The sequence below is a fragment of the Lineus longissimus genome, chromosome 19, assembly GCF_910592395.1.
Source record: "Lineus longissimus chromosome 19, tnLinLong1.2, whole genome shotgun sequence".
NCBI classification, from domain to species: Eukaryota; Metazoa; Nemertea; class Pilidiophora; order Heteronemertea; family Lineidae; genus Lineus; species Lineus longissimus.
This window is the reverse complement of record NC_088326.1, coordinates 3,261,978-3,275,064: the sequence shown is the minus strand read 5'-3', so window position 1 is coordinate 3,275,064 and position 13,087 is coordinate 3,261,978. Positions and strand designations below refer to the sequence as shown.

General features: G+C 41.4%; 2 protein-coding genes across 3 annotated transcripts; both read right to left on the bottom strand.

Moving 5' to 3' along the window:
* Positions 1–1,006: 1,006 nt before the first annotated feature.
* On the bottom strand, positions 1,007–7,712 carry LOC135503239 (tetraspanin-18-like). 2 transcript variants are annotated; one of them, XM_064796711.1, is made up of 8 exons: positions 7,537–7,712; positions 4,713–4,791; positions 4,147–4,365; positions 3,883–3,957; positions 3,558–3,668; positions 2,910–3,020; positions 2,493–2,687; positions 1,007–2,228 (listed from the first exon to the last, which is right to left on the bottom strand). In XM_064796711.1, exons 2-8 carry the CDS (start codon positions 4,776–4,778, stop codon positions 2,076–2,078), a joined length of 930 nt encoding a protein of 309 aa, XP_064652781.1. In that variant the 5' UTR covers positions 4,779–4,791; positions 7,537–7,712; the 3' UTR covers positions 1,007–2,075. The 2 variants fall into 2 exon arrangements, with proteins under 2 accessions (XP_064652781.1, XP_064652782.1); XM_064796712.1 differs by lacking the exon at positions 3,558–3,668.
* Positions 7,713–8,590: 878 nt separating this feature from the next.
* Positions 8,591–12,523, bottom strand: LOC135503407 (tetraspanin-18-like). Its single transcript, XM_064796968.1, has 8 exons — positions 12,458–12,523; positions 11,781–11,889; positions 11,273–11,491; positions 10,982–11,056; positions 10,577–10,687; positions 10,099–10,308; positions 9,667–9,750; positions 8,591–9,302 (listed from the first exon to the last, which is right to left on the bottom strand). The coding sequence occupies exons 2-8, from the start codon at positions 11,877–11,879 to the stop codon at positions 9,258–9,260; spliced, it is 843 nt and encodes a 280-aa protein (XP_064653038.1). The 5' UTR covers positions 11,880–11,889; positions 12,458–12,523; the 3' UTR covers positions 8,591–9,257.
* Between the last annotated feature and the right edge of the window lie 564 nt (positions 12,524–13,087).

Here is a 13,087-nt window from a genome sequence, read left to right as displayed (position 1 = left end):
ACTTGGCGTCGCTTGTAGTAAGAGGCTATCCATATGCCCGCAGACGCAATTTAGAGACCATTTGACGCCCAAAACGAAACACAAAGGCTCACGAAAAAGATCATGGCTGTGTCCGGATGGGTTTTGTTGCTAAAAGTTGTGCATTCTATTCTCACCAATATCACAGACATCAAACGGTGGTGATTATTAGGTCTATAAACAATATCGGGCGATTGTAATTCACATGTAAACCGGTGAAAACCTACTCTATCGAAGTGAGTGGCCGCTCTCTCTAACACGTGAGTGTACCAAGACCGGCCGGGAATCGAACCGGAACCTCAGTGGTGACAGGCGGCGCTGATGCTCCACTGCGCCACTCCGACGGCCCGAACTAGATTTGGGCTGGTGGACTGTGCTTTGCTGATAAAGGATGCCACAAGCCAAACAGTTGCAAAAGGTTCTTTCGCACAAGCCATTACTTTGCTTTGAGCTGTATCGCACGTCTTTAACCTGCCGCCGCGACTTGAAATGTCGATAACCTCTGCACCAATTGTTGGAAACTGACTTAAAAAATCATTTATGAGGTTGGTCGGTATTGTGAACTATTGATTTCTTGATTTTATTTCAATTTTTAACATGATATCATATTGTGTTGTGATGGTGATGAAAGCGTTTAAATCGGGTAGCAAAAAGATAGATCTCCAACTTCGATAAAATCAGAGTCTTTCAAATAGATAAATAAATATTTGATTCAATTAGGAATTCTGACGACTATACTTTGGAGGGTTTTGGACCAAGTTGGTCAGGATAGTCATTTTTTCTTAAAATCTCACCCAAAATCATCATCGAATGCCCGGGTCAGATGCATGCTCCTTCCCTCGCCGAGAGCGAGGTATTACTGATTTAAAGGCACTGAAGCTCCGGATGACCACATGTTAGTCCTGTGAATGGCGCTGCTACTATTGGTGAAACATGGACGACCACTTTAAAGGAAGAATGATAACACAACGAGTCAATTTGATTTTCCAAGTTTTTAATTACCAACCATGTATGAATATTTACAACCTAAAACAATTTATTAAAGCTATTACATGTACATCAATTCTCGTTACCTATTTATTATATAGTCCATGTGACGGGTTCGTAAAGGCCTACGCCGTTCGTTAAAATCAAAAGATTTGCATTGGAGCAACATCTGTATTCACGTTTTCTTTACGTATACGTTTTGAAAGCGCAACCTCTCTATTAACTTCCTATTTATCGGATTCAGTGCCGATGGCCCGGCAGAAGCAGCAGGCGGCAATAATTACAAGAAGCTGTATGAACGCCACGGTTGATGCCACAGCGATAATGACGACGGAGTAAGTCTGCACAAAACTCATCAGTGACGTCATGCAGGACTGAAAATGGACGGCTTTTAATCACTAATTTGGAAACAACCGAAAATATAGGTTGAATGTTGGTTGATGTGTTTGCGAGACTTTTTCCAGGAGTGTAAAGGCCCGATTCCGCTGCAGCAGTTCAGAATCGTGTGAGCAGCAAATTTCTAGTTCAAATTAACGGCATATACTCTGAGGTTTCGATGGTAAACTGCTGCCGTAGAATCAAGTTATGTTGTTAATGAAGTTCGCGAAAACAACCGAGTTTTTCCGTGTTTTTGATGGAGCGAATGAAGGTTTAAGATGTACCCCACAACCCAGAAAGTGACCGGAAAGTTCAAGAAACCCGGACTCCAGAACAAAACCGTCCGAGAAAAATAAATTATTTTTTGATTTCTGAGAAAATTCAAAATAACTGCAATTTTCCGATGAAATCCGGATCGTTTTTTTTCTCATCACTTTGGACAGTGTTGAGATTTACAATACACATGCTTTTAGGAGTTCATTCAGGGATTTCCGAAATCAGAATTTTGGGCAGTTCCGGTGGTATATTGTCCAATCAAAAGTGCCGAGTTCTGCGACCGCGGCGCGCTCATTAGAAACGAGCCAATCAGAAGGCAGTATCTGGTGTTAGTTCCCGACGGGTGATTTTGATTTCGGAAATTGGTGAATGCGGTTATGAGTTCACTGTTAGATGCGGAAGCTTCTCTGTTAGAATTAGGCGCGTGTATCTGAGTCCCCTCCAATGGCCCGACAGAGGCAACATGCAGCTATGATGACGATTAGTTGCAGGACGGCCACGGATGATGTTACAGCTATTATTGCGATGGAGTAAGTCTGGACGTAGCTCATCAGCGAAGCGTAGCAAGTCTGAAAAAATGAATTCGTTATGATTGAGAGAAGCACCAGACACCAAAAGGAAAGATTCCCAAACCAATTTATGAAATTATTTTTATCTTAGCCTTACTATAAAGCTGATCTTCAGTGTAGCACTTTCTCAGTCCCTACAGGACGCTTCTTCCGATCAAGGCGAAGATTCGAAATCCTCAAAAATTAGGCTTTCCGAGATCGGAAGTCTCAAATTCTTGCTTGAGGAAAATGGTTAATGGAAAGACCACTTAAACATATACTTACAGTCTGGTAGTTTGAGTTGGTCGTGGAAGGACTGTACGGACAGTTAGTGTCGGTCAACGTAAACGTTGGGAAGGTGCTCGCGTCCTGGACTTTACAACAAGATGGCGGTATAACCATGGAGCCGGCAGCAGAAGTTTTGTTCCAGTTGGTGGCAGAGTCAAAATCGGTGTAGTTGTCAAGACCGCAGCAGGAGAACTAGAGAGGGAGAGTGGGCGAATGAAAATGAAAACGTGGCTGATACTTGAAATCAACTGATTATTTGGTAACATAAAATACAGGTTAACTTAACATATAGTGATACTTTGTTAAAATGGAGCTACATTGGAATAATATAGATGCTGGCGGCACCTATAGGCATAGTGATCGAACTACAAATTGTCCCAGTTCGTTGGAGTCCCTTTATCAATGTTCGCTTACTGTGATTTGAGCGTAGTCCCAGGCCAAAGATACTGCGTTCGCGGAGTTGGCGGTTCCGTCGTATTCTGTGTAGATGGTGGAGAGCAAGAAGGTCTTGGCAAGCGAAACAGCCTGAAAACAAGCAAGCAAGCAAACTAGAAGCAAAAGCAAAAGCACAAGCACAGGGGAAACTGCTTTTCGTCAAATCGTAAGCGTCCAATCCTGGTTCATCCGGGAAATGCTTTCGCCGGACCGGCAGGTCTTAAAATTTAAGACAATCCGAAGCTTTGCATCTCCTTCCGTACGTCCAATCCCCCACCAATCCAAAGCCCTTTTTCTATAAGCTGCAACTGAAAAATGCACTGGAATACATCTACATGTATGAATATAGCCATGCTTCACTCTCTAACCTATGCACTACAAGCTTGCCACTAACCACACGTCAGTCTGAACATAACGCAAGACAAGAGACCTCGGTATCAAGCCAACGTCAAGAGACTGACCGCATACACGGTCGCGTCGCCTTGAGAGACCACTTTGGATTTGTGGATTGAAAATACAGCTGAGGCCGTCTAACCACTTCCTTAGGACGAAATCTGAACCTCTCTATTAGAGGGATACCGAGGCTCTTTGCGATGCTGTTCCGACACGACACTGGTTTCGACTCACTGTGATATGTAGAAAGTCCCAGGCAAGAGACAGCGGCTCAGAGCTAAATGGAGTGCCGTAGTATTTGTCGATGATCGTAAGATTTAGATACGCGGCCATTTCTTTTTTCGTCTGAAGACATGATTGCACAGAATGTCATGTTACTGCTTAAATGCATCAATGTCTTTGCTTTGAGAAACATCAGCTAAACATTGTTGTAAAAGTAACTCAATTTGTAGTACAAGTTTCGAGTCTCATTTTTTTCATTTCTAATTTTTTTAGATTTTCGATATATCACGATAGTTTTCGTTAGTTTTTCGATATTTTCCGTTATATTTGTTCTTACCTGATCGTAGTAGACAGCAGCAAGGATAACGGCAACGATTTCAACCAAAAGGATGATTCCAACAATGACAGAATACTGGAACGAAGAGGAGGCAGAGAATTCATCAGTGTTTTACAGAAATGACGTCATAATAATTTCGAAATATTTTTGCTTCAGGAGGCCACCACTTTCATCTCAAAAGTAGTTTCATCTAAAAGAAAATGTTCTGCTTGCGAGCAGATTTCTGACGTCATAGAATACTGCGTTCAACGTTACTATACTCACAATACCCAGCAAGCACTTGCTCTCCTTCCACGCGCCACAACAACCGAGGAATCCGACCACGAAAATGAATGCACCGAACGCGATGAGCACATAAGCTGATGACGAAAGCAGCCCGCCGACGTTAACGCCACCTGTGTTGAAGTTGTTAATGAAGGCCATGAGGTACGTGTTGTCGACGACCACCCATATTCCTACTCCGAGTAGGACTGCTCCAACAAGCTGGAAAATATGGGAAATTGTTGTTAAACTTTGAAACAGTTAAAAATATCACAATTATTAAACACTCTGTATGTATTGTGATGAAGGAGGAAGCTAATATAGAAGGGCTTGTCTCAGATGTGACAGCCAGCACATAATTAACTAGAAGTAGAACTTCTTTACTATTTTGGTAAGGATGAATCTTCATTTAAGTAATGATTATTTCTACTTCTTCTTCTTCGAAATTCCGAATAGACTATGAAACTGTGCATTAAAGTTGAACTGACTATAAAACTGTGCATTGAAACTGAACTGCTCTCATACATTCGAGGCCAAAAGTCATTTGGTAATAGGACAGAAATACTTACGAAGAAAATGATATTGAATATGAACAGGAAATACTTCGCTAACTTCAAACCACAACTGAGACCCATTTTGATAAATTTTCTGAAAGACAAAAAACACACGATACTGTATGTCAATGATGAGATTATTATAACAAATGCTAGCTATCCTCTCGTTGAAAGATTATTGGCAGCCCTGTTTTCCACCCAACGTCGAAATGCCATCTACTTGTATATGTCTACTCAGTTGTATTATAAGGAAAATACTCTTCCTAGTGAATATTAGGGGGTTAACATATATGCTCTTAGTCATGTTAAGATATTTTTATAATAAATATTTACTCCTAGTATTTGAGGGACGCTAGAACAAACAAACAAATCGCTTTATCGATTGTCCAATAACTAATTTGCCGCCCAGGGTTAAGAAATAGGACTACGTCAGTAAGGGGCTTAGACGATAATATCATTCCGAATAAAAGGACTATTATTAGATATGTTGAAATATTCTTAATCTAACATGCGCATGTTGTGGCACAATCTTATTTTCGATATATTTTGTTTTAATATATTCAAACGAAAAATGTAAAAAGCCTCAAGTAGCTCGGAAAATCTTGCCAGTGTATTCCGCAAAGCCCCACGGGATAGGCGGCGGCTTCTTCCCAGTGGATCATGCAAGCCACTGGAAATGTCCGACAATCTCAAGCCATATCACGGTGGCCTCGCTGTCGCAGCTGACCAGCGGCCAAATGAGTTTATTGATAAACAAAGAAGATGTGAAAATGTATTTCAACACATTTTACCTCAACACGTTCAAGTTTTAAACTTACATGTACATGTCAATGGGTGTTAATGACGTCAGTTGATAATAAGGTGTTACATTTTTATTTCTATCATCAATATCCAGTATCGTTTCTGGTTGCCCAGGCTACGGACTGAATGAACATGCCTGCTGTTAACCCATATGAAGGCAAGCATTCCCTTTAAAAGATTAAAAGGACAAAATACACCCCGAAAAAGTTTTAGACCTATCCACAAAGAAAGTTACAAAAAAAGTTCTTGTGGTCACTACATGTAGTACAACGAATTGTCAAGTTATTATTCGCTCATGCAAATAAGCTCCCAGATACCGAAGAAATCAGTGTCATGTGTGCGAAATGGGACCGTTATCATCGTCCCAATAAGAAAAATAATGTGTAGAAGATATTTCGCCTATGTCACGTGCAATAAGCCTATATGTGAAACAGACGCTCCAAGACCGGTGTGACAGCGGATATAGTCCCCCTGGAGTCATAGTCCGGTAGCATTGTATTTGATCAATTAAGCAGCATGATCTATTGTACCGCTAACCCTAACCAAAACATTTAGCAATGCGGGCTGTTGTTACACGGACTATCAGCCCTAGGACTACTATCCCTTGCACACCGGCTAAATAACGTCAACACAGTGTTGGTCGCACTAGAGTGTAAGTTTCTAACACTTCAAATGCACTGTAGTGGTGCTACATACTTATGTGCTGGCCAAACTTACGTACATGTACTAGTACTAGTGATGCGAAATTTGAAATACTCTTGTAAGTTGTCATTGAGAAAAAAGATAAAAGAGTTATTAGGAAACGCGTCACGTATTGCTCACATCGTGTACCTCAGGCTAAGCTTAACTTGTGTACATGCAGTCCACGTTGGGAAAATAAAGCATACATTATTCAAACAGTTTGTCCAAATATTTCCAAATTAAACAAGCCAATACGGCGGGGAAAACCACGCGCGAAGGGTGGTAACAGTATCAAGAATCACACATGTTCATCATCGTCGTCATCATCGTCGTCGTCGTTGTCGTCGTTGTCGTCGTCATCGCGGAGTATTTGAGAGTTGACCACAGGCACCACCATTTTGGCAAGAACCCGAAGTCCTAAATCTCAATTTAGACCTCTTTCAAAATAAGTGAATGCTGACTTCAAGGGTGGGAGTCGTTCTTTCCTTTTCAGAGAACTGACTCCCACCCTTGAAATTGGGACTCACTCATTGAAGGAGTTCTGATTGCTATAGGATTTCAAATTCTAGCCAAAAATGGTGTTGCCTGTGGCTAACCCTCAACGTCAGGGATCACCATTTACGTGAAGAAAACGATTGACTTCACTGTTTCACGACTGATCCCTTTTTTGCCATTCGTCACGGGAAATTTAACCATTACCGGAACTAATGGAGTAATAAGTGTCTCATTAGATCATTTCTTAATGTTTTGGATACCTTGTGGCTAGGTGTAGTTCTGTCCATGAATATATTATTTAGGACAGAGATCATACGTTGACAGACTGGCTGTTGTGATGTTTAACGAACAGTTCGTAAATAATTCAGGGGTGTATTGGCAAATACAGTATTGCTACATTGTGATGGAAATTACACTGCCAGTTTGCGAGAATTGGGCGTAGACAATGACGTGTATTGGCCTTCATTGGCCTAAGGAATGAGATTTATAGTTCAAATAAAACCTCCTTGATTGGCCAACGTTGGGGTAAACAGTTTGTGAATAATTTTGCGGTTGGGATAAATAGATCTTAAAGGAGAGAAGCCTGCCTGATGCTAGTGGTTTTATCCTCAAGTCAGTCAGGAAGCAGTAGATGAGTTGGGACACTATCAGTGCATTTTATAACGAGAAGGGAAGAATGAAGGATCATCCCAACAGTGAGGTTGTGTAAATAATCATCCCTCATACTAGAACTACCAACAGGGACATTGTGGTAATGAACCTCCCTTTTACAAAAACTACTACGTACTAAAACTGGTGCATGTAGGCCTACAGTGTTGTGAAATAAGATGAAAATGTCCACACAAAAACCTCTCCAACTCACCTCAGATCTTCACAATGTTAATCCCTCGAAATGTTCAATAATGTGATCCAGTATAAAAAGGGATTTTAGTATGTAAGTATATTGGGTGTTGTTCGCACTTGATACCAATTACCACAGATTATGCAAATGGTAGACGTCACACACTTCAACCAATCACAGCTGTCACATGCGATTACTAAATCCTGAAGTCTCGCCCAACTCGTCACAATCTACCCTCATTCAATTCCTAGTGTGCTGCTGTAGTTTTGTTTGTGGCAAGCGCACGACTTTTCTTGGTTCCACCTTAACGAGAACTAGACAAGCAATACCTTTGTGTATCAAATAATGAAGAACATCCTACTCTACTTTTTGTGAAACGAAGGACGACGACACTTTTGACCCAAAGGGAAAACTAGCGCGATATGCGTTAATATAATCATCTATACCAACATTCTCACGTTAACAAACACCGGGTACTATCTATCTGATACACTAGTATATTCATGGTCAGGTGAAACACCAATCAATGTTATCGATAATTGCTTAGCGCATAAGAACAAAACAATGATTATGACGTAATCTGTCGCCGACGAACAGTGTCGCAACAACGACTATAATCAGGTGTAAATTAGTCACATTTTGTTTATAGTTGTTTGGGGGATTTCCAAGCGAGAGTCGGACAGTTTGGACACGTCTTGGACACGTCTAGGTCAGTTTTTTAGGTCAATTAGCTATCTTCTATTGCTTATGTCGTTTTTGAAGCATTGAGACACCCAAAGAAAAATGTGTGACTTTTTTACCATGGTAACTCCACAATTCACCATGATGGTAAACTGACAGTATATTCACCATTGTGAAAATTAGATTGTTTCGTAGTCATGCGACAAACAAAAACGCGGCGAAACTTGTCAATGTTTGTCCTATTTTGCCTTGCCTGATTCTGGCACCACCAAGGCGACAGACAAACGCTGCCCCATATAACGTACAATCAAATTCCAGATTTAGGAAACGGGCCGGGCATATGATGACCTAATTAAAAAATAAACGCTAATTTACCAGATAAATATGGCTTTATTTAGACATTCAAAATACTTTAACTATACTTTACAAAACTAACCATACATATGTTCAGAAAAAAATATTATGACATCAATCAGTGACGTCATAGGTTGAGATCAAATCCTGAGGAAATCAGGGGTAAATGTTCGCTTCTTCGGCCCTACACACGAAGAGGGCCGGAGAACCAACATTAACCCCTGATTTCCTCGTGTCAGACTGGGATCGTTTGAAAAGTTAAGGACGGAGTTAATACTGATCACACTGATATCACAGACAGCAGTTCTTTGCAAATACATGTAATGTAATGTATAAAGGAGGGTACTGTTATATATCCTCCATGTGCATTTGTGTGTACCTCCAGCTGTTTTCTTCACTGTTGGTGATACATTTGTACTAGGACTATAATTTTACCTTGCAAGAAAACAGATTTGGGGGTGCTCGCTAATTGTTTCCACACATGTATTTCGGGACTGATCGCTATCTGATTACTCAACGATTAGTGGAGCAATAATTCAAAATGGCGACCTGTGTTGGCAGTCACGGAACGACGGCATCAATAAATCTATTCCAGGGCTGCGAAGGAATTTATACGAAATACTATCTTTCGAGAATATCAGTTCTTTTTTTAGCTTCTTCACTGTTTCGTTATCCGATCCTGGATCCACGTATTTTATTTTCTCTCTCTAACTGTTCTTGCAGATGTATACGGCACACAAGATTCCGACAATCTGAAGAATAGAAAAAAAAGAGTAAGATACAAACGGCACATTGAACGAAAGAACCAACTTGATTCTTATACTTTTTGTGGAATCTGCAGTTTCCGGGATATTCGAGTTTTCCGAACCTTTCCGTAATATTTCGACTTTGGGCTTTTAAGAAGTAAATGAGCTGATGTGCTAAAACCAATAGGCCGATTTCATAAAAGTTTGGTTTTTCTTAAAAACAATTTGACTCAAGATAATTTTAACTTTTCACCAACCATGGTTAGCAGATATCTTTTGAATGTATTCGTATTCACTGACATCGTCACGGACCAACTGAGAAGTGAAATATAGGGAGTTTTAGATTCCGTACGCTAGCGTCAACACCTACCTCAATTCCCACAATGCAGCAGATAATGGTAATCAGAAGGATGGCATACGTGTTGATGTAGTTGATAATGCTGTCATAACAAGACTGGAAAAAGAACAATCCGCATCAGTATCATAATCCCTGTCAAGGTATAGCACGCTTTATTGCGGCCGCCGCATGCACAGCCGGTGGTTTACTTTTTCTTAGCCATTCTTTGACAGTAGCTCCAAAATCTGGCAGTAGGTGGAGACACTGTTTAGGCTAGAGGCAGCCTTATGCACTGTCTACACATCTCTATTGGTGAGTTTTCGCAAATCTCGCGAAACGCCTACGCGAAAGCCTGTTCCATTGTTCAAATCGTGATCAGGAAGCTCGAACAATGGGATTGGCATTGGCGTTGGCGTTTCGCGGGCTTTGCGACAACTCCCTATTATCAATTGGAAATGGACTTACGGTGGTGTAGTACGAGTTCGTCGTCGTTGGCGTCACCGGACACAAGCCATCAGTCAGGCTTACCGTCCCCGTGGGGAACTGGGAGTCGTCCTGCTTACAACAGGATTGGGGGATGGTCATTGTGTAGGAGCTGCCTCCGTAGTTATAGGCCGTATTCCAGTTGGTGGCACCTTGGAAGTTTGTGTAAGAGTCAACGCCGCAACAATCGAACTGAAATTAGATTAAATTGTGGTTACATTCCGCTCCAGGGAATGACTTTTCTATGATCGTCTTTGGAGAAGTCGCGGTCCTGCTGGAATCCTCTTCTGCGTAAAACCAATGTTGTCCGTTTATTGAAACGCATATTCCTTGCTTCTAGTGGTGAAGGTGGACCGAAGGACTCCTCTTCCAAGCCAAAGTCATTTGACTTGGCCAGCAGAAGCCCGACCGTGGTGGCACGCAAAACACGAGAACAACGGTGAAAGAAACGAATACTTACGGTGATTTGAGTGTAGTCAAAAGCTAAGGAGATCGAATTGGATGAGCTCCAGCTGCCGTCATAGTTATCAGTGACCGCGGTCTTCAATGTTGTAAGGGCGGTACTCTTGATCTAGTAAGGGTTAAAAACCATAAAGATATAATATCAGAAAGGTCTGACTCGGTTTTCTGGCACTTTGCAAGCTGTGTAAATGGACTAGAAGGAACTCCGGCTCGTTATAGTTATTTGTGATGGAGGTCTCCAGGGTCGTAAAGGCTGTGGAAAATTGAACTGATGCATGGTATTTTCGCGAATTGGAAAACCAATGAACAATTGGCTCTATTCTAGGAAAGAATTGGCTCAATTCTAGGAAAGAAATGACTCAATTCTAAGATCTATTACTTCTGGAGAGTCTGTGCTACATACCTGTTCGAAGAAGACAGCTACGAGGATCATCGCGATGATCTGGACGAGAAGGACGATACTGACGCAGATGATGTACTGAAAGAAACGAAGGATATAACACAATGATATTGATTATGTTCAGGACATGTTTAAAAATCACACACAAATATCAATAGGGTTGGTGATTACTCAAAATGACACTTCGGCCAAAATGTCGGTCAAAAACACGTTTTTTAACTTTTAGGGGGCATCCCCCCTCTCACTTCTCCCATGGATGGGTTACGTAAGTTGAATACGTCCTCAAATACTTACAATGATCAGACAGACTTTATTCTCCTTACACGCTCCGCAGAATCCTGTGAAGCCGATCAAGAAAATGAAGGCTCCGATACCGATGAGAGTGTAGGCTGACCCGAGCAGCAGCCCGGTCACGTTGAGCGAACCATAGTTAAACGCTGAGAGGAAATCAGCCAAGGTTGATGGATCTACTGCTATCCAGATTCCAACACCTAACAGGACGGCGCCAGCGATCTGAAAATAAAATATGTAACATTTTAGTTTTCCATGTGTGGTTAAGTGGGCGATTTTTCAAAATCACAGAGATAAGAGATCAATAGCCCCCTACAGTGGAACCTCCCTCAGCGGACACCTCTCTGTTATGGACAACCTCTCTATTAAGGACACTAGTTTAGGCCCCATATTGGTTGTTTCCATTCAATTTGACCTCTCTAATCAGGACACCTCTCTATTCAGGACAGCACTAGTCAGTCTCTAGGGCGTCCTTTGTAAAGCGGTTCCATTATCTATTACTAATACTTACGAAGAATCCAACGTTGAAAGCAATCAAGATCCATTTTGCGATACCTTTCAATGTACAGCAATCACAACAACAGCAGCAACAGCATATACTACACACCATCTTGTATTATCTGCAACGAAAACGAAAAATGTCGGAAATTCCTCGGAATATTTCGATAGTCGCGGAAATTGACTGGAATGAAAACTATGTAACAGAGGAAAAACATCAAGGTCCAACCGGGGATTGAACCCGGTGTAATGTTTTTGAGTGTTTCTGTTTTTGAGTGTTTCCCCTCATTGTTTGGGAACGCTCAAAAATAGATTGACAAGTTTTTCTGTGTATCCCCCCTATTGAAAAGTCGTGGTCTCTCTAGCTGCCTATTGTTTGGAAACACTGACACATGGGGAACAACCACAGATGTTACACCGGGACCTCTCGCTCATAAAGCTTAAGGCCATCACTCTACCGACTGAGCTAGGGTCAATGTTTGGGAGCACAAGGAAATGAATTATCCCATCGAGGTGCTATTCAACCAGACAAATGTACATCTACAATGTATGTTAAAATACCCTTGAAATATACTTCATTTGATTCCCGTGATTTTCTTTGATATTTTTTCATTATGTCCTTCAAAAAATCATATAATCAAAAAGTTGCAAACTGGTGATATCTGGCGCCAGGAAACCAGAAAAGCTCACCTTATATTCTGTGTATTCCTTACTCCTACTCCTGCCGAAATCACCACTGTTGACAACGCAAGGGCCTAACTACTGAAGGGATTAACAATGGTAGGCATAGGCCTGCGCATGAAAGAGCTACCGCTAAGGCTATTAATCGTAATCCCTAACATGTATTAAAGGCCCTTTTTAGCAGTTTAACCCTTACGGTAACGGTGTGACGTAGGCCTTCGTGTAGCTGTGACCTGAGGAGACGGGCGTATATGTCTCCACAAAGGATTTTGTTTATTTTTGCATCATCGTCTGGGCGTTCTGCCTCCTGTTTGTTTGTCTGAGAGTTGATGTTATCTTGTTGCTACTGTTATCGCATCACAATATTAAATGTTCAAAAAAAGATTACGTTGTGAATACCAACTAGAGGCTAGTCGATTTGATTTAGCGTTCCTGAACTTTATAAGGCTCGCTTATATATATTTTTATTCATTCTGTCATCATAGTGCAGAAGGCAACCCCCTCAGATCGTACCATGTGTGGTCAACATGGTCAAGCTTTCAAATGTGTTTGTGTTAGGAATAACAAGTCCGGTAGTCAAGGCAACGGGTACACAAAACGACATGATCTGCTTTTGCGTGGACGCCATATTGCGTCATA

Coding starts and splice junctions, on each gene's coding strand:
- LOC135503407 (XM_064796968.1), bottom strand. CDS start 11,879: ATGGTGTGTAGTATATGCTGTTGCTGCTGTTGTTGTGATTGCTGTACA. Junction 11,057..11,272: donor ATAAAGTCTGTCTGATCATT/GTAAGTATTTGA, acceptor CGTTTCTTTCAG/TACATCATCTGCGTCAGTAT. Junction 9,303..9,666: donor GCTGCATTGTGGGAATTGAG/GTAGGTGTTGAC, acceptor TCTATTCTTCAG/ATTGTCGGAATCTTGTGTGC.
- LOC135503239 (XM_064796711.1), bottom strand. CDS start 4,778: ATGGGTCTCAGTTGTGGTTTGAAGTTAGCGAAGTATTTCCTGTTCATA. Junction 4,366..4,712: donor TATTCAATATCATTTTCTTC/GTAAGTATTTCT, acceptor CATATTTTCCAG/CTTGTTGGAGCAGTCCTACT. Junction 3,021..3,557: donor GGGACTTTCTACATATCACA/GTGAGTCGAAAC, acceptor GCTTGTTTTCAG/GCTGTTTCGCTTGCCAAGAC.